At 43.7% G+C, this 24,201-nt stretch overlaps 1 protein-coding gene across 1 annotated transcript; it reads right to left on the bottom strand.

Moving 5' to 3' along the window:
• Positions 1-1,126: 1,126 nt before the first annotated feature.
• Nfe2l3 (NFE2 like bZIP transcription factor 3) lies at positions 1,127-23,322 on the bottom strand. Its single transcript, XM_090332786.1, has 4 exons — positions 22,738-23,322; positions 8,859-9,029; positions 3,423-3,506; positions 1,127-2,362 (listed from the first exon to the last, which is right to left on the bottom strand). The coding sequence occupies exons 1-4, from the start codon at positions 23,320-23,322 to the stop codon at positions 1,127-1,129; spliced, it is 2,076 nt and encodes a 691-aa protein (XP_090188912.1).
• Positions 23,323-24,201: the final 879 nt, after the last annotated feature.

Here is a 24,201-nt window from a genome sequence, read left to right as displayed (position 1 = left end):
CCACTAGCACTCTAACATACCACTAGGTGTGGTATGTTAGAGTATACCTTGAAAAGTATACAAAGGCAGTAAAACATGTTTCTGTGCTCCTACTGTGTAGTACTGTGGTTTGTGTGAAAGTGGCACCTGTGGTGGAAATACAATAATTTGAGTATTACTACAGTAATGGTGTAAAGTTTGGTCACCTAGATCACATAACTGCTATTTTAAAAAATGATCTATTCACTGACTTTAAAATTTTACTTTATTGGACGTGGTTTTTCTAAGTACCTTCTAGATGACTAAATTTTTGTTTATAGTTTTTTTTTTTATGGCTTTATGTCTTGAACACTGATCAAAATGTGTTTTAGGCTAGTAATACTACTGCCAGGAACACAGCTAATTTTAAACATGTAAGTATTGTTTGCCTATGTGGGTGGCTACATGCAGACTGCTTATAGGCTGAGTGGTCTGCCTACAACTAGGTCTTTGCTTTCAAGCATTTGAGATGTACTCTTTGGCTGAAGGTAAGGCTATGATTGAATGACTATCCCTCCCACCCCCCACCCCCCCCCAAAAAAAAGCACTTGATGGTTTAAAGCTCTATATTTATCACATACTACAAGTCCTACTAAATCAGGGTACAAATGAATTAGCTTTGACTTTCTGTACAAATGGAAGATGTTAAATGGAAATATTTATTTTTACCCAAGTTTTTTACACTTTAAATAGAAAAGTTGAGTACTGTGTATTGTACTTTAGTGTGAAATGAGAAGTCATCAGAAATAAATGCAAGCCATTCTCCAATGTTTTTGGCCAACTGCTGCTAAAGTGGAAATCCTTATCAGGTAAGCTATCCTGTTACGGATAATTTATTTGTGTAATGGAAAGTTTTATAAAACCCTTAACTCTGAGATCCAAGAAGTTGCAAATAACATGAGTAAAATTTCCAAGATCTCATCTTGGGCTACAGGTGTGGCCTAGTGGTAGAGTGCTTGTCTCACATTCCTGAAGTCCTGGGTTCGATTCCTTGATGACAAGTACACAAAGTCAGAAGTGGTGCTTGGCTCAAGTGGTAGAGGACTTCAGTTTCAGTGCCTTTTTTATCCAATTAAGTTTCTGCATGATATCCACAGAAGTGACAAGTCTAACGTCTCTCTCTCTCTCCGTTTTGGGCTTCCTTTTTGTGACCTGACGTCACCAGTTCTTTGGGTACAATCAAAATGGCTCCATCATGGCTACACTGAAGTGTGTATAGGTTTGGATTGACTGGTCTACCCTGGTCATCTCTTAATCTACTAAAAATATCATGGTGAAGAACATGCAGTTTCTGTTTCATTGTGTCAATAGCTTTGTTCCATTGAGCTCGCTCTCTCTTAAGAGCTTCCTTCCTTGTCTGTAAGTTACTTACATCATCTTCTAGATTCAAAATTATGTCCAGTTTGCGTTTACGGCAGTTTTGAGCAGCAACTTTATTTTTTCCTCTTCGTCTGATATCTCGGATGAGTGAGACCTGTAAGTCGGTGAGGTAGTGCCTGCTTAACATGGCGTTGAAAGAGTCAACTGGCATTTGGACAATGTCATCTACAGAGAAAGGAATATGCAGAGCTTTAGCACGCCTTTCATCACGGCTCAGATTTCTATCTGTGTCTTCAAGGTATCTACTCTTTTTCTGTGACTTCCCACAACATGAAAAAGGTTCAGAAATGTGTGATGAAGTGGGTTCTGGTACACTTGTCTGTAAGTGGTAAGTATGGTTATGAAGTATGTGCTGAAACTCATGGTTTCCACGAAAGTCAGATTCATGCCTATGTTCCACACAACAGAGTTTACTGAGTTCTGGGTAGCAGCCCCCTACTGCCCCTTCTAAATTCTGGGATTCAAGGTCACTACTATAACCTATGACACCTTCATATGTGGAGTTAGAAGAATTAGACATGGTAATATATGTGCTATTGTTTAATGAAAGGCCAGAATCAGAATCTTGCTCTTCACAAAGCTGAGACATTTCCATGGAATCAAAACCTGTGGCCAATGACAGGTTTAAATCATCTAATATATTTGCATCAAGGTCATATAGAAGGTCTTGGCTTGTTATATTTCTCATTTGATTGTCAAGTGGAAGAAATCCTGTCAAATTACTTCCAGGAAGGGGGTGCTCAGGAATGGTATGAGGATTTAGTTGAAGAAATGGTTCTGCCTGGGAAGCAGTTCTTGCTACTGGATTTCTTCTAATTGTGCTGTTGGAACACAGCAACATAGCTTCATGAAGACTCACATCATGACTTATAGCCTGGCTAAAGTTTACATTACAGTCATAGGCTGAAGAATTCATGCTATCGCTGATATGGCCTGGTAAAGGTGGGATATCCAATGAGATTTCCTGAAAAAAAAAAAAACAAAGGAAAAGAGATATATACAAAATAGATATTAGTGTGTAACTATATGCAACTTTCAAAACAGTTCTAGTTGGGAGCTGGTGGCTCATACTTGTAATCCTAGCTGCTGAGTGGGCTGAGATCTAAGGATCATGGTTCGAAGCCAGTCTGGGCACCAAAAATCCATGAGACGTCATTAAAAACCCGAAGTGGTGTGGCTCAAAGAGAGTGCTAGCTAGCCTTGAGCTTCACAGCTCATGACCCTTCAGCTGATAAATTTTCTCAATTTTGTCAATTCTACACTACACTAATGTGGCAGTGGCTAACATGAAGAGATGTGAGACAGCCTCAATATCCTGTAGCTGGAAGTTAAGTTTAAGCTAGTAAAAAATGGATCTCAAGTATTAAATCAGTATGCAACTCTTTGATCCCTAATCCTTGAAGGTAATGGTGAAAGCGCTCTGAAGGGGGAAGAGTTTCTATGAAAAGAAGTTGGCCAGATGGTAGTGACTCATGCCTATCATGCTAGTTACGAAGTTGAAGATCACTTTAAAAGGAAGTCCCTGAGACTTACCTCCAATTAAACACTAGAGAAATTGGAAGTGGCTGGAGCTCAAGTGGTAGAGTGCCTTGAGTACCCAGGCCCTTAAGTTGAGGCCCTAGAACTGAGGTAAGGGAAAAGAAAATCCTTGGCCTGATGCCAGGAGGTTGAGATCCGGAGAATCAAAAGCTTAAAGCCAGCCTGGATAAAGCTCCCATCAAAACATTGGGCTGGAGGTATGATTCAAGCAGTAGAGCACCAGCTGAGCAAATAAGCCTGAGTGTGGAGCTGAATATAAACCTTGGTAAGAGGGCTAAGGGATAACTGGCTGGCTCAATTGGTAGCTTGCGGTTCTGGTGAGCACAAGGGCTTGAGTTCACCCTCCAGTTCTGACACCAAAATTAAAGTGTTGCCTAATGGATTTTGTGGCATTGTGAGGTTAAGGTGCTATATCATCTAAGGGTCCCATATAAGTCCAGGGCAGATTTATTCCTATAAGAAAAGTCAAGGTTCCAGTTACCTACCTCCAGGGAATAGCCAGCCTGTGATGAAAGCAGCTGAAAAAAGTCTTCCAGAGAGAAAGATGTGTCTGTCCAATTTGGATGCCTCTGTAGAAAAATGGCTGGAGTTACTTTTGGTGTGTGCATTTGGTGCTGGAGTTGAAGTCTAGGCCTCCAGTACACTTCAATTTTTATTTTATTTCATTTATTTTTCTACTTGAGGTTGGAGGTCTACCACCAGAAGCTCTACTCTGGGTTTTTGGCAGGTTAACTGCAGATGGTTCATGAGCTTCCCTGTGTAGGCTAGCTTCAAATGACAATACTTAATCTCCTGCAGAGCTAGGATTACAGGTTGAGCAACTGACATTGCTAGGCTTAATTCTGCAAAGAACAGCTAAGTCCTTCCTATGCCGAAATTCCTTTTCCTCAGCTGGGAATTTTATAATTATTTCTCTTACTTGGCAATATCTCCATTTCTTTATTAAACATGTATTTGGGACTCTTCAGAATGTCATGAAAGTATTCTACCTTCTCTTTGAGGAGCATAATTAGAAAGCACTCTGTTTGGAAATATGTGCAATAGGTTTTTCTATCTACAACTAAGAACAATTCTGAGATAACTGACGGTTTCAAAGATATTGGCTGCTTTAATTGTTTAACCGCTTATTTTTCCTTGCCTGCTCAAGTGCATATAAATGGACAGCTGTGCATTAAAAACAAAACAAAACTGACTTATACCATTTACATTGCCAGAAAATGAAATAAAACTTTAAATAGTGATCCTAGTTATTTCAAGATTTCACATGAATTGGAAAGGGCAGTGATTCAGGGATTAAATTTTATTTCTTTAACAACTATAAGAACATCTAAAGTTATATTGAGTAATATCTTGATAAAAAGGCAAATACAATGTCAGGGATACTATGAGAAATGGAGCTACTTAGGGTGAAACTGGAGGATTATTTAAGCTCAAAAACAGGTCAGCAAAAGCAACATAAAATCTCATCCTACACACAATTTCTCCTTTCACATTTCAAGGCATTTCTGTGGATTTAAAACAAGCAGCAGAAGCAAAGCAATGGATTTGACTATGTTGACCTACTGTCTGCTAGAGTTTTTGATAACACTAAGGCATAAATTCCTTGCTTTAGGTGAGTTATGGTTTGTGTAAGGTTCTGTCTAAACTGGTATTTGCCCTAGTTTTTACATTTTACAGAAGTGGAGGTATGGTTCAAATGGTAGTAGAGCACTAGCCTTGAATGGAAAAAGCTAAGCAAGAGTACAAGGCCCTGAGTTCAAGCCCCAGTATTGGTGCATGCCCACAAACATGCATGTACATACATTTCTTTCAAAAGAAGCTCTTTACTCCCTACTTCATCTAATTAACTTCATCTAATTCTCTATTTCATCTAATTAACTGGTAAATGTCCACTGTATGTCGATCAATCATCTAACATACCTCAAAGAAAGGTTCATACCCAGTGGGTGGGGTGGCTCACATCTGTAATCCTAGCTACTCAGGAGGCTGAGATCTGAGGATCATGGTTCAAAGCCAGCCTGGACAAGCTGTGAAACTCTTATTTCCAACAAATCACTAGAAAATGGGAAGTGGGACTATGGCTCAAGGGTAGGGTGGTAGCCTTGAGCTGAAGAGCTCAGGACAGCATCCAAGCCAGGGGTAGAGCGGTAGCCTTGAGCTGAAGTGTTCTGGGACAGCACCCAGGCCAGACTTCAAGCCCCATGACAAAAAGAAAAAAATCATAACCAAGGAGAAAGTAAAGGCAAAGACATTTCACATGCCCAGGGAAAAGCATAGCCAATAGTATGAGGAATATCCAATTAAGTGTTAAGTGGAAGAATGTGGTGAAAGTATCTTTTTCCCTTAGCTATGAAATACTCGGAAAAGTTTAAATGTGAATCTTTCTGGTCAGGTACCAGTGGTTCACATCTGAAGTCTAAGCTATTCTAGAAGCTGAGATCTGGAAGATGCAGGTCTGAAACCAGTTTAAGCAGAAAAAGAGTGCAAGTCTCTTAAGTAGCAAAAAAGCAGAACTGGGGCTGGGAGTTTGGCCTAGTGGTAGAGTGCTTGCCTAGCATGCACGAAGACCCAGGTTCGATTCCTCAGTACCACATACATAGAAAAAAGCTGGAAGTGGTGCTGTGGCTCAGGTGGTAGAGTGCTAGCCTTGAGAAAAGTCCAAGGACAGTGCTCAGGCCCTGAGCTTAAGACCAGGACTGAAAAAGAAAAAAAAAGCAGAACTGGAGATGTGGCTTATGTGGTACAGAGCCAACCATCAGCGTGAGAGCATGTAGCCTTGAGTTTAAGCCCAGGTATAAGCACAAAATAAAGAAATATGGATCTTTCAGTATTTTGGCATGTCAGTCTAGGAATTCATTTACAAAATAGTGCATGCATTTTGAAGTGAAATAAGTTGAGAAAAAGGGTTGAGGTGTTTTTTTTTTTTTTTTTTTTTTTTTTTTTTTTTTTTTTTTTTTTGTGCCAGTCCTGGGCTTGAACTCAGGGCCTGAGCACTGTCCTTGGATTTTCTCAAAGCGAGAGCTCTACCACTTGAGCATCAGCACCACTTCAGCTTTTTTTCTATGTACATGGTACTGAGGAATCAAATCCAGGCCCTCGTGCATGCTAGGCAAGCACCCTACCACTAGGCCAAACTCCTGGCCAAGGGTTGAGGTTTTAGTAGATGAGCTCTTTATCCCTTCTCATGAGAATGGCAAAAGGCCTCAAAAACACAATTTGGCCTGAATTCCCCATAGCGGATGTATATGCAGGCCTGCATGCCAGACAGCCATCTGGAAGGTGTGAGCAAGCTAGTAAATATTGAGGAATCTGTGTGTGTCTGTGTATTTCCATTGTGGGGCTTAGGATGCTGTCCCTGAGCTCTTTTTGTTCAAAGAGCCAGAGCTCCAGTTCCTGATCTCTGGTGGTTAATTGGAGATAAAAAAGTCTCAGAGACTTTCCTGCTTGGGCTGGCTTTGAATCGTGATCCTCAAATCTCAGCCTCCTGAGTAGCCTGGCTTTGAGGAATGAATCTTAAAGAACCATCTGGAAATAGAGATGAATTTTCCATATGAAAAGCAGGTAAAGTGGAAAACTCTCAGCTAAGGGGGCTATGAGTCCTAAAGATCCTACACAATGAAAGTGCAAGGAATAAGAGGAACAAGAGAATAAGGAATAAGAAAAAGGAATAAGAGAAACAATGTTGGGTTGGAACAATATCATTCCGAATTTCTCATTCCAAATCCATAGGCCCACAGAAAACAGCCTAAAGAAAGCAGCCTAGTCTAGAGAAAAATGAGAAATCTAGGAGACAGACACTTTTTCTACTTCAATGTGACTTGTCAGCTTTCCGGATGTAGCAATGAGATGGGAGGAGAAAAGAAGCTGTATTTTTGTTTTTGAGATACTTTGGTTATTTAGAATTTGGAATTTTTCAGAATTATACTACACTGGTCTTAATATAATAATTGCTGAGTTAGGATGACCAGGTAGGCGTTTGTTGTTTCATTAAATCTAAATCACAGAGGCTGCCCCAAATTTTACTTTCAAAGCAGGGAAGAACCAGTTCCACTTGAGCAGGTTAGAACTGATTAGAAGGGGCGGGTAGATAGGTGAACAAAAGTAAGAAAGCTATTTCTGACCTCATATAAAATCAAATAATATCTGATGTAATGTTACAGAGTCAAGGTTGCAGTGATGATGGGCTGTCTGTGAAGCACTGGCATGGCATTTTTTGTCTTCTAACAGAGTTCGGGGTTCAGTTTCAAATTCTAAGTCTTGGGGAGGGGCCATACTGAAGCAGATCATGGAGAAACCCACCCAGATAAGAACTGAAAGAGTGCATCTTGTAAGTTGAAATGCGATGGGGTTAGAGGTCCAGACCTTAAAGCTTTTCTCTGGAGCACCTATTTTTGCCTCACTTGTGGATAGGACCTCTGCAGGCTAAATAGAAACCAAAGTATTACCCCATGTGAAAGAAGGGACAAACACAAATGCAGGAAGGATCCATTCTTCCAGCCTGGCTCCTGGTGTCTATATAGATCTATACTTATTCTCCCAATGAAGAATGTCGTTAGACAATTAGGAAATAAGAATATAGCTGAATGGACCTAACCCCTCAGTTGAGGCTAGAGGTAAGAAAAAAGCTTTTGGGTGTTAATGGGTTGGCTTGACTCAATGGCAGACTGAAGGTTTAAGCCCAGGCCTGTAGGATCAGTCCTCTGCTGCCTCTCCAAGTAGTGAGCAAAGATTACTAGGTTCAAAATGTCAGTTAAGGGCCGGGAGTTTGGCCTAGTGGTTAAAGTGCTTGCCTAGCATGCATGAAGACCCGGGTTTGATTCCTTGGTACCAACCACATATACAGAAAAAAGCCGGAAGTGATGCTGAGGCTCAAGTGGTAGAGCTCTAGCCTTGAGAAAGTCCAAGGACAGTGCTCAGGCCCTGAGCTCAAGCCCAGGACTGGCAAAAAACAAAACAAAAACAAAAATGCCAGTTAACTTTATCCCTTGTCATAGCAAGCACAGCTAGCAAAACTCACAAAGTTCTTAGAGAAATATGCGTTTAATCTAAGCAGAGGAAACAACCCTATGGGCTAATTCCTTATAAGTTCAATAATAACTCCCATATAAAAATGAAATGTACTTCCCTGTTAGATTTTTTCCAATAAACAGGGCACACTTATGTGCAAAATTCATTCTCTGATGTCTATGTATGAAAATAATGTAAGGCAACTTGCTGATGAGAATATGAGGATGGGGTGAAAGAACAACAGAGGAGATTAACTTGTATGTATGTATGTATGTATGCAAAAGAAAATTACTGTGGTAAAACTCCTTTGTATAATTAGTATACTCTATATCTTAAAAAAAAAAAAGAATCACAGGAAAGTAAAACAGGCTATGTTGGGGAGTGAGTACCAGTGGGAAAGGGAAAGGGCCAACAGTGAGGGTGAATGTGGTCTAAGTACTTTATGTGCACATATGAAAACAGCACAATGAATCCTCTTGACATTTTCCCCAGGATGGGAGATGAGGGTGAGAAATGGAGTCATTATGTTTGATATATGTATGCATATATGTGTATATGTATGTGTGCATGTAAACAGCACAATAACATTTTTTATCTGGGTGGCTGACACTTATTATCTTAGATACCCAGGAGACTGACTCTAAAGGGTTGGGGATCAAAGCCAGACCATGAAGCTCCTATTTCCAATAAATAACCAAAAAGCTGGAAATAGATGTGTGGTTCAAGTAGTCTTCTTGAGCTATAAAAGCTCAGGGTGAATGCCAAGGCAGTAAGTTCAATCCCCAGGACCAGCAGTGCGTGCGCGCACTCGCGCGCGCACACACACACACACGTGTGTACATATATATATATACATACATATATATATGAGAGAGAAAGTATTAAATTCATTCTGAACATTCTAACATGCTTACCTCATTTCTAGATTCAGTGGTCTTCTCTGTTTCCCAGTCAGGTTTATCTGCTATTTTGCTGTGGTCTTTATTACTCTGCTGTAGTGATTTTTTCTGGGCTGACACTCTTTCCTCAGGTTGGATACTGTGATCCACAGCTTCACTCTGCTGTTTTAGTTCTATCTCAGTATCCTGTGGAAGTACCCAAAATGTGCTTAGTAGAAATCCATTATTATTATTTTTTTTTCTTTTTGCCAGTCCTGGGCTTGAGCTCAGGGCCTGAGCACTGTCCTTGGGCTTTCTTCAAGGCTAGTGTTCTACCCTGAGCCACTGCACCATTTCTGGCTTTTTCTATGTATGTGGTACTGAGGAATTGAACCCGGGTCTTCGTGCATGCTACGCAGGCACTCTACCACTAGGCCAAACTCCCAGCCCGAAATCCATTATTTTATCAAGTACATAAATCTTTAAAATAGCTTTTTACTTAATGTTTTGTGGCCTACATGTCACAAGCTAAGACTAGCATTTAATTATTCTGTATGAAAGAAACATTTTAACTCTGAAACAATGGTCAGTTTTATGTACTGTCTTAAGTTTTCTGAAATGGGCTATTCTACTGTGAAGAATTTGTTATATGCATTTATGAGGCCCCTGAATTTAAAATATTTGCAAATTTAAGATTAAATTTGGGGACTAGGAGTGTGGCCTAGTGGTAGAGTGCTTGCCTAGCATGCAGGAAGCCCTGAGTTCCATTCCTTGGTACCACATACACAGAAAAAAAATCGGAAGTGATGCTGTGACCCAAGTGGCAGAGTGATAGTCTTGAACAAAAGTACTTAAGGACAGGCCCCGAGTTCAAGCCCCAGGACTGGCAAAAGAGGAGGGGGAAGACAGAGAGGGGAGACGGAGAGACACAAAGAGAGACAGTTATTTTCAGCAGGCAGTTTTTACTTCTTTAAATTTGAAGTAGACATTGATCAAATATAAATACACAAACTGGTGGCTCTTACCTGTAATCCTAGCTACTCAAGAGATTACGAAGTGAGAAAAACATTTAAAGTCAGCCCAGATCTACAAAACTGAGAGACTCTGATGTCTAATTAACCAGCCAGAAAAGCCAGGCTGGAGTTATGGCTCAAGAAGAATGCCACCTGTGAGCAAAAAAAGTTGTGCTAGAACTCATGGCTCCGAATTCCAATACACACATACATACATACATACACACACACACACACAGATCTGGTAAGTAGTTATACATTTATTAGTGATGGTTTTCTGTAAGGTAGAATGGGTGGGAACAGGCTGGGAAAGAGTTCACTTTTTTTTTTTTTTAATAGCAGTACTGGGGTTTGAACTTGGACTCAAACTTGCCAGGTTGATTGCTCTACCACTGAGTCATACCTTCTTTCCTTTTCTTTCTTTCTTTTCTTTCCTTCCTTCCTTTCTTCCTTCCTCCCTCCCTCCCTCCCTCCCTCCCTCTCTCTTTCTTTCTTTCTTTATTGCCAGTCTCGGACAGTGCTCAGGGTCTGAGCACTGTCCTTCAAAGTTTTCTCAAGACTAAAGTTCTACCACCTGAGCCATAGCACCACTTTTGGCTTTTTTCTATGTATGTGGTACCAAGGAATTGAACCCGGGTCTTCATGCATGCTAGGCAAGCACTCTACCACTAGGCCAAACTCCCGGCCCCAAGTCATATCTTCTACAGAGAACTCTTTTTTCTGCTGGGGCGAACCTTGAACCTCTGTCTTCCAGCCTCCTGAGTAGCTAGGATTAGAGGTGTGAGCCACTGGCATCCAGCTGGTTTTTCATTTTTTATTTTAAGCAATATTTCTCTATTTATTTCATACTGGGAATTGAACTAAAGACCTTGTGCTTGCTAGGCACTATTTTGCTTTAGTTATTTTTTTTTTAATAAACAGCACATACAGCTAATGAAAAGAAAAATATAATCTTTTCTTGCCAAAAAGTATTTCAATCATGAGGAAGCATCACAAAACTAAGGGCCATTTTACAAAATACCTGACTGATATTCTTCAGAAATACCAAGACTAGAGAACGTTTCTAGACTAAGGACGACTATAAAGACTTGTCACTGAGTTGCAATATGTGAATTTCCATTAGTTACTGATCCAGAAAAAAACGTTGTTATAAATCATATTAATGGGGCAACAGATAGATTCTGAGTATAAAAAGGTTAAATAGGAGCTGGAAGTTTAGCCTAGTGGTAAGAGTACTTGCCTAGCATCCACAAAGACCCAAGTTCGATTCCTTGGTACCATATACATAGAAAAAGCCAGAAATGGTGCTATGGCTCAAGTGGTACAGTGCTAGTCTTGAGGAAAAAGCCCCAAGGATAGTGCTCAGGCCATGAGTTCAAGCCCCACATAATAGCAAAAAGCTGGAAGTGGTGCTGTGGCTCAAGTGGTAGAGTGCTGGCCTTAAGAAAGTCCAAGGACAGTGCTCAAGCCCTGAGCCCAAGCCCAGGACTGGCAAAAAAAAAAAAAAAAAAAAAGATTCATCTTAAATTTATTTTGATAATCAGATACTCATTGTTCCTAGTAAGTTTTCTGGGTGTTATTAAGGGATACAAAGGCTTATTCACTTGTCATATGTGTCAGACAAAAGGAATTATGCATGTAATGTATATAGAATTACATATGACATAAGTATAAATATATTACATAGAATACTCATATGTTGAATTACATAGGTAGTGTATGTTAACTATATATTACAAATGTAACACGTAGTCAAAAAAAATGAAACATCAGATAAATCTGGGCAGAGGATGTATGCAGTTTTGTCTTTTTTTTTTGTCAGTCCTGGGGCTTGAACTCAGGGCCTAGGAATGCAGGCATGAGCCACCAGGCTCCCAGCTTATGTTTAGTTTTCCGAGGAGCCTATAGACTGCTGTCCAGAGTGACTGTACTAGTTTACATTCCCACCAACAGTGCAAAAGGGTTCCTTTTTTCCTACATCCCCACCAACATTTGTTGTTGTTTAAATTTACAGTGTTGGCCAATCTAACTGGGGTGAGATGTTTTGATATACATTTCCTTTATGACCAAGGATGAAGAACATTTCCTCCTGTGTTTCTTTGCCAATCTTACCTCTTCTGAGATGTCTCTCCTTAGCTTTTTTACCCATTTAGTAATTGGCTTGTTAGCTCAGAGAGGGGTTCGTTTCTTGAGCTCTTTGTATATTTTGGATATTAGACCTTTGTCTGGTGTATTGCTGGGAAAGATCTCCCAGTCTGTTGGCTGTCTTTCAGTTTAATAGACATTTTAGTTTGATGTAATCCCATCTGTAAAGTCATTCTCTTATCGGCTGTGATTCTGGGACTCTTCTAAAAGTTTCTGCCCATGCCTATGAATTCCAGTGTTTCTCTTAGTCCCTCTTGCAGGAATTGCAAAGTTTCAGGTTAGGTCTGAACAAATATATTCTTATATATAAGAAGAAATAACTAGTGGGGAGCCAATGACTCAAGACTATCCTCGAGATTTCAGTTCAAGGCCACCCTAAGTAGGAAAGCCAGTGAGACTATTATCTCCAATTAACTACCAAAAAGCTAAAGCAGAGCTGTGGCTTCAGTGGTACAGTGCTAGCCTTGAGAAAAAAAAGCTGAGAAATGGTGCCTAGGCTCTGAGTTCAAACCCCAGAACTGGCAACAAAAAAAGAAAAGAAAAAAAGACTAACTGGGAGCCAGCTGCTCACATCTGCAATCCTAAGATTTGAGAACCAAGGTACAAAATCAACCCAGGTAGTAAAGACCTTGAGACTCCCTTGAAATGCTTATCTGCACCTAACCACTAAAAAGCTGAAAGTAGAACTGTGGCATAAATGACAGAGTACCAGACTTGAGTGAAAAATGTTAAGGGACAGTGGATAGGCTCTGAGTTCAAGCCCCCATACGGGCTGGTATGCATGCATGCATGCCACAGAACTAGATGCAAGAATATATTTGACAGTTGGTAGAAGAACAATCTATTCTTATGGATATACAACATAAATTGATTTTAAAATTTACCTATTTGCCATTATCTTTCAAGAGGTTAAGCTGAATTTTGCTGGACAGAGCAACATGGACATGATGGTGTCTGAGCTTTCGTCACCTGTGCTGATGAAAGCCGGCTCTCCCAAGGGACACTCAAGCAGCCCTGTGGACAAGTCCACGTACAACAGCCACTCCATTCAGCTGCTCTAGAATCTCTGACCCACAGATACTGTGCAATAGTGTTTACTGAATTAAGCCAGTGAACGTTAAGACAACTTATTTTGCAGCAATAAATAATATAGCCGTTTTTAAAAAACTGCTCTTGACATCTTTATCCTTTGAACACCTTGCTAATTGTCTAATATTTTTGCATGATTACTTGTAAGAATGATCTTCAGTTTTCCTCCCCCCGCCCCCTTTTCTTTTTGCCAATTGTGGGGCTTGAACTCAGAGTCTGGGCACTGTCCCTGAGCCTCTTTGTGCTCGAAGCTAGTGCTCTACCACTTGAGCAACAGCCCCACTTCTAGCATTGTCTGAGTAGTTTATTGGAGATAAGAGTTTCACTGAGACTTATCTGCCTGGGCTGGCTCTGAATCCTCATCCTCAGCTCTCAGCTTCCTGAGTGGTTAAGTTTCTATTCCTTTTGGTTCTGAAATGTTGCCATTAATGACTAGATTGGAAACAAATACAATCAGTACTGACAGCAATTAATCTACCTTCTCTTCTCTTTTTCTCAATGCAGTGACACAAAAACTGACTTGCAGGAATGTTTTACAAGTGTGGAGATTTATTATATATGATCTCACAGAACAGATAAGTAAAACCCATAATTAAGTTACTTTTTATTTGTGTGTAGGTGATCTTTTAAGCTAGTAAAGCTGAGACTTTTTTTTTTTTTTTGGCAATCTTGGGGCTTGAACTGAGGACTGAGCACTGTCCTTGGGCTTTCTCAAGGCTAGAGCTCTATCATTTGAGCCACAGTACCACTTCCAACTTTTTCTGTGTATGTGGCACTGAGAAATGGAACCAGGCCTTTGTGCACGCTAGGTAACCATTCTACCACTAAGCTATGCTCTTGGCCCCACAGTTATTTTGTTTTGTTCTTGTTGTTTTTTAATGGAGGGACCATTCCATGCTTGCCCTTGGAAGCTGCTGTACTCATGAGGCTGGGTTGTTACTGAGGCCCTCTCCTTTGGCTAAAAGCCAGAACCTTCCTAATTTGGCCCTTCAGTCTCAAGGAGTTTCTGTGTCTCAAATCTCTGGGATTCTAGTTTTTGTTTTTCTTTATGGCACTTACTTATTTTTTGCTACTTAGGCCTTTTCTTCCTGCTTAGCTGCTCCTAGCATTCATCCTGGCTGCCCAGGTAGGGAGCAGTCTTGTATGAAGGTTTCTCAGTAAAGGGAGTGGGAAGAAGAAGAGGAGTACAGCTGGTTTTTTTCTCCTTGGACTGTCTGAAGCCCCTGTGAACTGGCTGCACTTAATACGCTGCATAATAGGGTTTTGAATAATCAGGAGGGGATTGTGCCCCTGAAAATACCCTCTGTGAGCAGTTGCAGCTGGCCTAATGCTGACTCTTGCAGTTTGAGTTTGGCCCTTTCAGTTTGACTGCTTTGACTTAGGGTTGGATGAACCTTCAAAGACAAAGAACAGTGTGGTGACTAGGATGACATCAAAGGGAGCTGGTCAGGGAAAGGGAACTCTGAGGCCTGTCTGTAGGCTGGAGGCAAGCTGGAGTCAATAGGTCTCCAGAAAAGCAAGGAGCCAGATAAAGAGTGAGTCTGTGTCCTGTTTCACTTGGTTGGCTTTAAATAGCAATTTACAATAATTACAGCTCTCATTTATTGAGCACTTGCTGTTGACCAGGCACTATGAGAATTATTTAAGTTGTTCAGTATACTTACAAGGTAGGTGTTCTTTCAGAAGAGGAAACTGAGGCACAGATAGGCTGAACAACTTGCCTTACATAACAAAGTTAATGAGGGACTGAATCAGGATTTAGTATAGAGATGTTATTTCATGTCCAGCTCTCAATCCTGGTACTGGTTGTTTGTGTGTGTGTGTGTGTGTGTGCGTGTGTGTGTGTGTGTGTGTGTGTGTACATATTGGTGCTGGGGCTTGAACTCAGGGCATGGGTGATGTTCCTGAACTTCATTTACTCAAGGCTAGCACTCTACCACTTAAGCCATGGCTCCACTTCTGGCTTTTTGTTAGTTAGTTGAAGATACAAATCTCATAGTCTTTCCTGCTTTGGCTGGCTTCAAACTGCAATCCTCAGATCTCAGTCTCTTGAGTAGCTAGGTTTACAGGTGTGAGCAATGGGCATTCATCCTGGCACTGGTTCTTTTTGGCCCCTCCAGATCCACATGTGTTCCACCAGCAGCTAACTCCAGTTAACTTGAGGCTCCTTCAGTGCTAGCTGGTGTGTTCAGCTCTGTTCACTAGGAGGAATGTGAACAAGGAAATGCAGAATAAAGCCCAAACCAGGTGCCTCAGGCCTGTAATCCTAGCTACCCAGGAGGCTGAGAAGTGAGGAGTGCAGTTCGAAGCCAACCTAGGCAGGAAAATCTGTAAAGACTCTTATTTCCAACTAACCACCAGAAAACCAGAAGTGGCACTGTGATTCAAAGTGGTAGAATGCTATCCCTGAGCAATAAAGCTTAGCCCTATGATCACCCCCCACCCTGAAAAAAAAAGAAAGAGAAAAGAGAAATGCAGAGTAGGCAAAGAAGCAGTCAGATGACCTTTCTTCTCCTTGCATGCACCTCTTCCCATGGGGTTTCTCTGAGTATAACATGAGCCCTGTCTTCTCTGCCCACACAGCTGTATGAAGTCATTCAAGCCTGTCCATTGGAGCCATCTAGGAGGAATTTTTCTTCCAGTTAACATCATTACTCATAGAGGCTTGCTGCATTCACATTGTCCAGTTCCCAAGGGTGGGGAAGGGGAGGGTAACAACCTTCATACAGAGCTGTACATGCAGTGTAAAAATCTGCACCTTACTCCATTGTGTAAGACAGCTGGTGAGATGCAAGGGGCATGGCTCTCATTTGCACTGTGCTTCAAACCATGAGATAACTAGCAAACTTTGAACAGAGATTGTGTTTGATGATATTAAAGAATCCTTGTCAATTTCTTTTTTTCTTTGTCAATTTCTTAAGAATGTGCTAATGGCATTGTGGTTAGGTTTAGAAGAGTCTTTACAATTCCGGAATATATAATTATTTACATGTTTTTTCAAGCCAAGGAAGGTAGTAGGAAAAAAAAAAGGAAATTGTTCTCCCTGTTAAGTCCTGGTAAAGACCTAGGATATTTGGATTTTGTTTCAAACTACCAAGAGGGTAGGGGCTTAGAGTTTGAGCACTTGTATTAGATCCTAGTTTTTATCCCCAGTGCCTGAAGTGGGGTAGGAGACAAGGATATTACCAACGGGAGTTAGTGGGCAGAGAGAGTTATAGATGAATCAAGACCAGTCACGAATTGAAGCTGCTGAAACTGCAGTGAAGACACTTTCCATTTTCCAATTCCCTAAGAAGAAAGTCAGCTTCAAGCTAACAGGTGCCTCAAATGAGGTGTTTCAACTCAAAGCAGCTAATGTGTGTGGAGTTGCCAGGGTATGTATGGCTGCCCATTCTATTGAGTCTGGACTTGCCAGTCTCCACAATTGTGTCATCCAATGCCTGCAAATAAATCAAAGTATGTGTATTTATTCCTTCACACCTTACACAGTTTTCTTGGCAAAGCTTGGTAGACAGAGAGGAACCTAATTCTGGCCCATTTATAAAAGTCAGTCACGTCTTGCCCCCTAGCCAAAACCATACCCTACATACCACTTCCTGCAACCTGAAAACCATCCAGGCATATGCCTCAGCAAGACCAGAACTGTATCTAAGTTCTAACACACCAGTGGGAGGAGCACTGTGTGAAGCTCAGTAGTGGACAAGAGGTGTGGCTTTCTCAGTGCTAAAGAGCAAAAACCTGTTCTATTCTAGGCAAGGTCACTCACAGGCTTTATACCTTTAGGCAATCCCAGATTTCACTACCTGATTAATTATAAAGCCAACCAGAAAGCCTGTTCTCCACTTCCCCCCAACAAGTGGTTGGTATTAAGTGGTAAGGATGTCAGATCTGACCTACTTTCTGACTGGAACTCTGGCCTTGAAGTTCAGGGTCTCGGTACCAGTGGAAGCCCTGCAAAGCCCTGTACAGCCATGGAGATGAGCACTTAGCACACTTAGACAGCACTAGCATGAGCACTGTTTTTAGCCCTGTCTCCACCTGTGGCAGGTTAAAGCTGAGACTCAGTGTCCACACACCCTACACCCTGCAATTTGGAGCAGAGGGCGCCAAATCCTGCAGAAGAAAGGTTCCAGGTGCATGGAAAGAAAAGGGAACGTTTTGTACATGAAGTGATAGTTGAGCCAGTCAGAATGTAATAGAGACAAAACTGGGAGGAATGAAAGAAAGGCATTCCAAGCCAGGGAGGTAAGGGATAAGAGGGAGGGAGGGTTTAGGGAAAGAAAGGGAGGGAGGAGAGTTTTGGTTGGAAAGCAAGGCTATATCAGAGGATGGAGGGCAATGAGCTCAGCAAGAACAGGTAGGGGCCACGCATACTTTAATGTCCTTATCATGTCTATTGTACAACATAATGGGTTTTATAATGACATTTTCATACCTAAAGTATGTTTTCTTTTTGTTATTGTTGGGTTTGTTCGCCAGTCCTGGTCCTTGAACTCAAGGCCTGCCTGGTCCTTGGGCTTTCCTCAAGGCTAGCGCTCTACCACTTGAGCCACAGCACCACTTCTGGCTTTTCTATGTATCTTGTACCGAGGAATAGAACCTAGGTCTTTGTGCATGCTAGGCAAGCACACTACCACTAGGCCAAACTCCCGGCCCCTGTATTCTTTTATTTATATTTTAGCTCTTTTTTCCCCCCTATGTATTTGGTGCCGAGGAATCGGACCAGGGTCTTTGTGCATGCTAGGCAAGCACTCTACCACTAGGCCAAACTCCCAAGCCCTGTATTCTTTTCATATCCACATTCTCTCTTCCCCACACACAACTCTTCTCTTCCACCTTTCAAATATTCTTGTACTTTCATGGGTTTAGTTTCTTAAACATGTAGAGTCTATATAAGAGAAAACATACAAAATTTGTCCTTTTAACTCTGGTTTATTTTACTTAACATATTAATCTCCAGTTCCTTCCATTTCCCTGCAAATGACATAATTTCTTTTTTTAATAGCAGAAGAAAATTCCTTTGTTGGGCTGGGGCATGGCTCAGTAATAGAGAACCAACCATAAGCACAAGGCTCTGAGTTCAAATCTCAGAACCGACTTCTCCCCAAAAAGAACCTTTCTTGAGTATACATACCGTATTTTATTTACCCATTCATCTTTATATGAGCGCATAGGCTGATTCCACAATTTTGTTATTGTAAATACTGCTATGAAAAACATGGATGTGAGCTGGGAGCCAGCGGCTCACACCTATAATCCTAGTTACTCAGGAGTCTGAAATCTGAGGATCATGGTGTGAAACCAGCCCAGGCAGGAAAGTGTGAGACTGGTATCTCCAATTAAATGACCAAAAAGCCCACAGTGGAACTGTGGCTCAAGTAGTAGAACATTAGCCTTGAGCAAAACCAAACTCAGGGACAGCCCAAGCCCTGAGTTCAAGCCCCACAACTGAAACACACACACACCTAGAAATAACACAGGGAGGCTATCATGTGAAGATGGAGACAGAGAACTGGGGTGATGGTCCAGAAGCCAGGGAATGCTAAAGACTACCAACAAACCACCCCAAAGCCTAGAGAGCACTATTCAGATTCTCCCTCACAGTCCTCAGAAGGAAATGGTGCTGCCAACACTTTCATCGTGGACTTCTTGCTTCCAAACTGTGAGACAGTAATTTCCATTCAAGCCACCAGCTTGTGGCAGTCAGTACTGGCATGCGAATACAGGATTCATACCATCCATTTCTGGGAAAAGACCAAGATACATCTCTATAGCTTCCTTTAGTAAGCAAAATGGAAACTCCACTGGGAAACTTCATCAAACTGCAGTGAATGGAATTGTAATGGTGTATCATAGCTTTTAAAATCAGGCAAGAATGTTTTCATCTTTTCTAACTGCTCATACACTCAGAATTATGTTTGATTTTGAAGCACAGATGATTTTTATTTCTAACAATAGGATCTTCTTTCTTTCCCTTCACTCTTAGAATCAAGTAACTAATAATATTTTTTTGTGTGACCTGAAGTAACCAGCCTCTTGGGCATTAAATTAAGAGGCCAGTGGACCTCTCTCCTAGATGAGAGTTGCTGTGACATGACATAAAACTCCATCACCATGACAAGCCTTCTCGGTGGACAAGCAACAATGGCTTTCTGCAATTCTGATGCTGACTTTATAGGCAGTCACTCATTATCAAATCTGCTCATACATCCAATTTTACAAAACCATTCTTACCTTGTTTAACTTGTATATTACTGTGCTTCATCACTTCTAAAAGAATGGCTGTGTGATGAAGAGAAGTTTGTCAGCTCTGGGAAATTCCAGAATATGTTTTCAGGTAATTATTAGCTGAATTAATAAATGAAACCAAAATATACTTCTTTTAAGATTTAGAACAATTGCCTAGCCCCAAATACTTTTGTATGTGTACAAAAATTATGAAAAGTTATACTCTAAAACTAGAATCTCGTACAACTCAAATGTCAGCCTCCTATGTTTAAAGTAAAACAAGCTAGGTGCCATGGCTAATGGTTATAATCATAGCTACTCAGGAGCCTAATATCTGAGTATTATGGTTTGAAGCCAGCTGGGGCAGGGAAGTCCATGAGACTCTTACCTCCAATTAACCACCAAATAAATAAATAAATAACCTATAAGTAAAACTGTGGCTCAAGTGGTAGAGTGCTAGCCTTGAGCAAAAAAGCTCAAATATATTGCCCAGGCCCTTGGTTCAAGCCCCAGGACCAGTATGATAAGTAAATAAATAAATAAAACAAGACACCTATGATGTCTCCATAGGGCAAAGTATTCCCTTTCCTCCAATTTAACACTTATGTAGTGTTTTAAACATGGCAGGCATGTTTCTATGCACTTTACATGGATTTTTTTTTTTTGGCTAGTCCTGTGGCTTGAACTCAGGGTCCATACACTGTCCCTAAGCGTCTTTTTGCTCAAGGCTAGTGCTCTACCACTTGAGCCACAGTTTCGCATCAGGCTTTTCCTGTGATTAGTTGATGATAAGAGTCTCAGGGACTTTCCTGCCCAGGCTGGCTTTGAACCATGATCCTTAGATCTCAACACTCTGAGTAGCTAGGATTATAGGCTTGGGCCACGGGTGCCTGGCTGGAGTGAAATTTTAATTATACCATCAACCCTATGAGGTAGGAATTTTTTTTTTTGTTGTTAGTCTTGGAGCTTGAACTCAGGGCCTGGGGACTGTCCTTGGACATATTTTGCTCAAGGCTAGCACTCTACCACTTGAGCCACAGCACCACTTCTGACTTTTTCTGTGTATGTGATACTGAGTAATGGAACCCAGGGCTTCACACATGCTAGGCATGCATTCTCCCACTAGGCTATGCTCCCCGACCCTGAAGTAGGAATCTTTATTATTCCCATTGTGCAGGTGAAAAGAAACACAGGAAATTTGATGAATTCACTAAGATCACAGAGCTGTACAGCAGAAGGAGAGGGAGGAGATCAAACCAGAAGGCCTGGTTTCTACATGCCCCACCACACCCCCTTAGCCAAGCAAGGAGACAAACAGGCCAGATAAGGTGAATTGGGGGTTTGTGTACATAGGCAAGCCAAGGACTGAGAATGGAAGACAAAAGAACGCTATAACTCAAGCACTCTGTAGGTACTTTACACATGATTTTCTCACTTAATCAGCACAATACCTGGGAGGCAAATAAAACAGACACATGAGACACTAGGACTTGGGGTGATTTAAGTAACCTGGGGAGCGAATGCTAAGAAGTGGTAAATTCAGGCCTAACTGAAGCTAATTGTGAAAAATGGTGGTGTTTCCTAGCTCATTTCCCCTCCAAGTCGTGATCTTTATTATGTATCTGCTTTGCAAAAATCTGCTTCTCAAAAATCTGCTGTACAATCTGTTTTAACATCAGTCAAAAACACGCACAGTGGTACATGCCTATGGTCCCTTCACTTGGAAGGATGATCAAGGAGGATCACAAGTTCAAGATCAGCTTGGTTATTATGAGACCCTGTTCGCCAAATCCAAATTGGTGAATCGATCTAGCACCACAGAGCACTTGGTATCTTAGGCCCAGAGTGGGGGACTGTGTTACCCCATCCCAAAAGCATAATTGTCCCAAGAGCCTGACCACAGTGCAGTTGCTTAATTAATGAGACAGGAGATGAGGGCTCTAGTTTCAGTTCTGGCATTAACTAAGGTATGACCAGCCAAGTCCCCTAACCTTGCTGGGCTTATTCCCTTAAGTATTGTGTTCTAAAAGGCACGGCCAACAAAGTTGGCTCCTCTGCCAGGTGAACAGCCCTAAGAGGAGCTGACCCTCTGCTGTAGGAAAGGGGGACTCTAGGACTCCAAGGTGGGCTGGCTATATCCAGGCCCCAAAGCCAGCTTTCCAGCATCACTAGGTATTACCCAAGTGAGGCTAGGACAGAAAGGACTGAGAGTGAGCAGCCTCCCTCCCACCAGGTCCCTGTACACTTTGCAAGTACACTGGCTACTGCATTCAGCTGCCATTTCAACTTCATTACAGAACCAGGACAGCAGGTGCCTCTACCCCAGTGTGTGTAGGAACGGGGTAGGCTCTTTGTTCTGAACAGACTAGAGTCTATCCATTAAACCCTCCCTCCCCTCCCCCCACACACCTTGGTCCCCATTAGTTCAGATCCCCAGGAAGAGGAAGGGTTCAGATTAGCCCAACAGTGAATTAATAACACTTCACACAATGATCCCTACGGGGAGAGGGTGGAGAAGGCCGTCTAGCAACTGCCTACACAAACTCCCCATGATTCTCCAGGGCTACAAACAAAACCAGTTTAGCCCCAATTCCCATTTTACATATGGCTGCACTTCACAAAAACAACATCCCAGGAAGCATGGCGATCCACAGCCGTTAACCCTCAAGTTTTCATCAAGAAGGAATTGTAAAAGCCCCCCTTACGACCAGCAAGAACTCTAGGTAGACACTTCAATCCACAGATCTTGGCGAGGTTTGTTTCAGAAAAATAAAAAGCAAGTGCCGGGCGCTGGTAGCCCACGCCTGCAATCCTAGCCACTCAGGAGTCTGAGATCTGAGGCTGGTGGTTCGAACCCAGCCTGGGGAGGAAAGTCTGTGAGACTCTTATCTCCAATTAACCACCAGAAAACCTACAGTGGCACTGTGGCTCAGTGGTTGGGCAGCCGCCTTGAGCTGAAGAGCTCAGGGACAGCGCCCAGGCTCCAGAGTTCAAGTTCCGCAGTGGTTATTAAGTTCCTCATTCCGGGGAAGAAGGCCAAACCACTGGGTTAAACGCAGGGTAAGCGCCCTGCATTAGGCCTGGGGATGTGGGAAGCGAGCATCCTCTGATGCTCAGGACCTTTCACTCCCGCGCAGCTTCCGGAGAATGAACTCCAGCCTTCCTGGCCTCCCTAGCCCAGAACTCCCACCCCAGACAGCCACCGAGCACCCAAGCCGACCATGTCACCCGTGGCGTTTGTAAGAGCCCAGACCCCCAGCCGTAGCATAAACCATTTGGATTCACAAAAACGGGGAGCAGAACCTAGGGGCTCCGGGTCGATCGCCTGGATATGTTTTCCCCACCCTCGAGGGCTCCTAGCGGGTCCCCCACATTGGCTCCAGGGGAGGCGGAGGGGTGGTCTCGGCACGCTGTCGCGTAGCGTCCCGCTCTCCAATTACCTGGCCCGCGCGTCCACCGGCGTCGGGCACCGGTGCCGTCGGTCTCGCCGCTGCCTCCGTCTCCTTCTCCTCCACCTCCTCCTCAGTGGCTGCCAAAGGGCTACGGAGAGCCTCCCGGGGGGCGCCACCGCCCTCCGGCGCCGCTTGGCTGCCGCCGTCCACATTGGCGCCCACCCCTCCTGCCGACGAGGCGGCTCCGAACGGCCCGTGAGCCCCGTCGGCGTCCCCGGCCGCCACGCTGTGCACCAGCCACGCGTCCACTCGGGTGCGGGGGATGAAGGGGACCCCCAGGGCGCGCACCTCGCGGAGCAGCTGGCCCTGGAGGGGCGCCCCAGGGTCCGACGCCAAGCCCTTGGGGTGCTGCGGGCCGCTGAGTCCCCACTCTCCCGAGGCGGGGAAGGGGCTGAGCGCGTGTGCCGGGCGGGTCGGGCCGCCCAGCCACAGCAGCTCATCCCAGAGCGGGGCGGGCGGCGGTAGCAGCAGGTAGAGGTCCAGGTCTACGCGGGGCCCCGCCAGGCTCAGCAGGAGGGTGAGGTGCAGGAGGCCGCCGCCCGCCGCCGCCCAGCACGGCTTCAGATGCTTCATCTCCCACCGCGCGCCCGCCGACGCCCCGGCCGGCGCCCGCGCGTCCCCGCGCTGCGTTCGCCTCGCTGGCACGTGCGGGTCGCCAAGCCGCTGGCACCTGCCGCGAACGGACTGGAAAGCGAAACAATGGACGCGGGCTGGCAGCGGCCGTCGCAGGCTCCCCTCCCCTCAATAGGGCACAAAGGCACTCCCTGGGCAGCCGGGCACGGGGCCTGGCGCGGCCGAGACGCGGGAGAGGCTAAGGAGGAGCCCGCGGGACAGCACCGCCCGGGTCCCGCCCCGCCCCGGGTTCCGCCCCCGCCTCGCCCCGCCCCGAGTTCCGCCCACGGGTGTCGCTGCCCGCCACTCGCCCACCGCGGTCCTGGGTCAGCGTCCTGGGAGGGGTCGCGCGGGAGAGGTTTCCAAGGTTTGCTGGGAAAAGTTCTGGCCCATTGCAGCTAAAAACTCGGGTGGGAGAGGAAGGAGAGAAAGGCAGGGGGAAAGCAGGGTGCTGTGGCTCACCCCTGTAATCTTAGCCACTCAGGAAGCTGAGATCTGAGGATCAAGGTTCAAAGCCAGCCCGGGCACAAAAGGACCCATTCACCTCTAAAAACGGGAAGTGGGGCTTGGCTCAAGGGGAAGGGTGGTAGCTTTGAGCCGAAGAGCTCAGGGGACAGCGCCCAGGCCAACAGTTCAAGCTCATGACCTACCGAAACGAAACGAAACAAAACAAACAGAAAGTCAGGGGAGGAGGAGACTGGATGTGTTGGTCAGGGGAAAGTCACTGGGCAGCACCCAGGCACCTGGTGCCTTGTGAAGGGCTTACCCTCTGGGGTAGATTCAGCAGTCTGACCCCTGCATTCAGATCTAGTGCCACCAGAGCCACTTGGGTGACCTGTT

The sequence above is a fragment of the Megascapheus bottae genome, chromosome 5, assembly GCF_031878675.1.
Source record: "Megascapheus bottae isolate mThoBot1 chromosome 5, mThoBot2.hap1, whole genome shotgun sequence".
In the NCBI taxonomy this organism is placed as follows: Eukaryota; Metazoa; Chordata; class Mammalia; order Rodentia; family Geomyidae; genus Megascapheus; species Megascapheus bottae.
This window is presented reverse-complemented; position numbering and strand designations above follow the sequence as displayed.

What these genes read in the sequence shown, in the direction of transcription:
- Nfe2l3 (XM_090332786.1), bottom strand. Translation starts at nt 23,322, where the DNA reads ATGAAGCATCTGAAGCCGTGCTGGGCGGCGGCGGGCGGCGGCCTCCTG. An exon ending in CCACTGAATCTAGAAATGAG is followed by an intron (nt 3,507 to 8,858) that starts GTAAGCATGTTA and finishes ATTTTTCTACAG; the next exon opens with AGGCATCCAAATTGGACAGA. An exon ending in AGGCTGGCTATTCCCTGGAG is followed by an intron (nt 2,363 to 3,422) that starts GTAGGTAACTGG and finishes TTTTTTTTTCAG; the next exon opens with GAAATCTCATTGGATATCCC.